The sequence below is a fragment of the Atta cephalotes genome (assembly GCF_000143395.1).
Source record: "Atta cephalotes unplaced genomic scaffold scaffold00018, whole genome shotgun sequence".
NCBI classification, from domain to species: domain Eukaryota; kingdom Metazoa; phylum Arthropoda; class Insecta; order Hymenoptera; family Formicidae; genus Atta; species Atta cephalotes.
The window spans coordinates 3,973,714-3,977,541 of NW_012130082.1; the positions used below are offsets into that span (position 1 = coordinate 3,973,714).

General features: G+C 29.7%; 1 protein-coding gene across 1 annotated transcript in view; it reads left to right on the forward strand.

Annotated features, from left to right (window-relative positions):
* LOC105618895 overlaps positions 1 to 3,828 on the forward strand; it is a 25,355-nt gene that overhangs the window by 8,965 nt on the left and 12,562 nt on the right. Inside the window, exons 3-5 of the mRNA XM_012200426.1 lie at positions 2,309 to 2,494; positions 2,738 to 2,854; positions 3,394 to 3,481. Coding sequence (XP_012055816.1) covers positions 2,309 to 2,494; positions 2,738 to 2,854; positions 3,394 to 3,481 — 391 coding nt within the window. The remainder of the gene's footprint in view (positions 1 to 2,308; positions 2,495 to 2,737; positions 2,855 to 3,393; positions 3,482 to 3,828) is intronic.

The window sequence follows — 3,828 nt, forward strand, 5'->3', positions numbered from 1 at the left end:
CTCTCTCTCTCTCTCTCTCTCTCTCTCTCTCTCTCTCTCTCTCTCTCTCTCTCTCTGTTTTTTCTCACATAAAATTATAACTAAATTTTTGTCAAATTTTTATGCATTATAAACGGCCATTTCAGACTTTTTTTAATTTTTAAAAATTATAATACAATTATATATACATATATATAAATACAGTACTCCTTTCAGTGACCAATACGGCACTTTTAAAAATACAGCGATTTATATACCTATACGCAAGAGTAATCATTTAAATGGATTCGTGGAAACGTGCCGCCGAAGGAAAAAAAAGTGCCAGATTGGATCGTGTATATTCGTGCATATGTATATACATATACATGCTAATGTCCTTACAGTAGTGGGCGGCGACCGCTCCTATATACGCAAGCTGCATTACTAAATCTGCGCGTAATCGTATTATCGCTTATTACGGTCGCTTATTTAACCTAAGGCTCAAATCCGATAATTAACGCTCCCTAAGAAAGATAGGGTTTAGCATTATTATTTGATTATATACTGCGCAATTATGTGCGTTCTCATTTTCAGAAAAAAATTTGAAAATCTCTGCAATAAGGGCTGTGTTCGGATCCCCACCGAATACAACCCAAGTTTTACTTCTAACTTTATTGTTTATCGAACGTTAAACAGGGATGATATGATAACCGAATGGGAACCTGAACACGCCCAAGGATCTGTGCTAAGGCTGGTCTTATGCAGTCACAATGGCGGTTTTATGCCATCGTTATAACGTGTATGATAATGCGTGGAATTCATAAAGGAGCATTATAGTACTATTATATGTAAAGCAATCTTATCAAAACTTTCATATAGCTCTTGGCTAAACCTTGACCTTATTTCGCTGCCCCTTAATCTAATCTTGTGTTTTAATGTTCACACTTGACGCTAATTGTAACTTATACGTATGTATATACAAAAAAGTAAACAGTAAAAATAAAATTCAAACACGAAGAGAATGAGAATATAAGAGAATATAAGAGAAGAATATAAGAGAATTTTCTACATATTGTGATAATGTCTAAGCTAATCTTTCCCAAAATATTGTTTTAATATGACTTTAGAGGATATTTACAATTTTCTGTATTAATCTTTATAAATCATTGCTATCACACACACAGATTAGCTAGATTTGCTTCAGTCATAAAATGTCATGAAGGAAACGGAATCATCTCGATCTCTCATATCAACTAGTTTATCAATTTTGCTGAACGTAGCCTGTTGCTTGCAAATATTTCATTGAACAATACGTGCTGTATGCACAATTTACATTTCATCACTGTCGCATGATAATCATATAACTTCCGGCTGTAAATGCCACTAGTAAATGTTACGACCTCTAAACGAAGATTTTACCGTCGCGATATTTCGCAATGCGACGGTAAAGTAAGAGTAAAGAATTAAGGAATATTCGTTTTTAAAGATACAAAGATATTTATATAAAATATATTTTATATTTACATTGTTACACATATTAATTTAAAAAATATTTAATGACGAGATTAAAAAATTGTTTTTACTCAATAAAATACGAGTTAAAAAAACCTAAATAATTTTTAACATCAGGAAAATGAAAGATTGTTAAGTTTTAAAAATTTCTTGGCAAGAAATTTTATAAATTTTATAACTTTATTAAATTTTATATTTTTTCTGAGTTTTTACACAAGCCTGCGCTTAACTCAATAGATTTACAATGGATTTGTTAATCTCTTTGACGTTAAGCTTTTATAACGTCCGATGTGTGTTGCTTTTACTGTACCTCTTGACATTTCGATGATATTATGTGACGTCATCGTGCAAAGACTTCGATGGCATTCTAGTGGAAACTTTTACTATTGCCACCCGCAATGACTTTGATGTTGTTTCATGTTTTTCTTACGCTTCGTAGTTGCAAATGTATATATGTTGTAATGTTGACTTATATTATATGCTATTATATTAATTATTGGTCAAAGTTGTGTTACTTACAAAGTTGTATTATAACAAAAAATTGTTATTGCAAAACTTGTCACATTTATGTTACAAATGACCTTCTACAGAAGGTCATAAACTTTTAAGCGGAAGTATCCTTCTAGAATAAAACAACTAATGAAAATTTTGTTGACAGCAAAAGAGAAAGAGCAAGAGAAGACAAATTTTTTTAAATAATAAAAATGAAAATTCTATGAAAATTTTCATTGATAGTTTTTTATAAGCCAATATAGAAGCCCATATAGATAATTTTATTGTTTCGTTTTATAAATAATATTCTCTTTTTAATTCTATTATATATAATCTTTTTTTAAAGCCAATAGTTAATTCCGAACTTAAAACAACCACGATTGTGCCCTCAACTACGTCGACCACGCACAAACCATTTTCCACGGAGCAACCCTTGTATCGGCTGGATGGAAGCAATGGACAAGCTTGCATTCTTCTTCAAGTAGATGCACTTATTATTGTCAAATATCGGACAAAACTCGGCGAAGATCAAGTAAGAATTATATATTGGGTTGTCCGGAAAGTTCGTGCCGATTTTGAAGGAAAATTGAAACGCAGAAGATTTAAATTTTTAATTTCATTTACTAAATTTAAATCTTTTGCGGCACGCGAACTTTCCCGACAACCGAATATAGTATATACATATATATATATATATATATATAAATTTCAAAAGAAGAAGGAAATGTTTGATTACAAAAATATAGGTAATTATATAATTGATATTTATTTCCAGGAAGCGGATATCTACGTACCTGACGATGCAACTGTGACCGGAAATTGCGATAATGAAAATACAGTGACAATGTCATTAAAATGGAAAGCCTTTGTACTATCTTGGAGCTTCGCTAAGGTAATTTTTATACATAATATCATATTTCTTTTCACAGCGGTGTTGAGAGATAACTTTTTAGGTCAAGGAATAATTATACAAGAGATAACTTAAGGGGATTACCAATGCAACTGCTTTTTGCAAAAATCGATAAGTGATCCTTTTATCAAGATATAGTTCATTTCATTTCTACTTTCATTGATTGCGTGCTTAAAAGCTATCACGATATTCCACCTCAAATTATGCTTCGATTCGAGTAACATACGGGATAAAAATAGTCGAAATATATTAAAAGTTACATTCCTTGCTTTTTAGCTTTCTTCTTCTCTTTTTCTCTTTCTCTTTTTCTTTCTTTCTTTTAGAAAAAGGAACGTAGATATCGAATAATATAAAATGTTACTTATATAGCAAAATATTTAAGAATATGTCATGTTACATTGTCTTCTAAGTAATCTTAATTTTTGTATAAATTATACATTTATTATATATTTATTATAGAATAATCGATTTCGTAAAATTTTCTCGCTATATTGAACGGGACAAATGATTTTATTTTCCAGACACCCGGTGGTGAACGTTGGTACGTCGAGAAAATCGAACTGACCTATAATTCCAGTGACAAACACTTCGAACACATTGCTCAGCCAAGTAAGCGCAGTCAAATTATTGGATTTTTCCATAGTTTTATTATTTCATGCGAATGTTTTATAAAATGCAATAGTATGAAATCGCGTACTTATTTTTAATAACTAAACTCAAATTGTTTTTTATTGAAAATTTATACTGAATATATTACAATTAATAACAGAAAGGCTCAAATAACTTAAATTAAAAGATAAAAATAATAAGGATACGAGCCAAGCTAGATGTTTAATACTAAACTAATACATACAATATATATATATATATATATATATATATATATATATATATATATATATATATATATATATACTACTACTTATATTATATATATATTAATATTATAATTAATA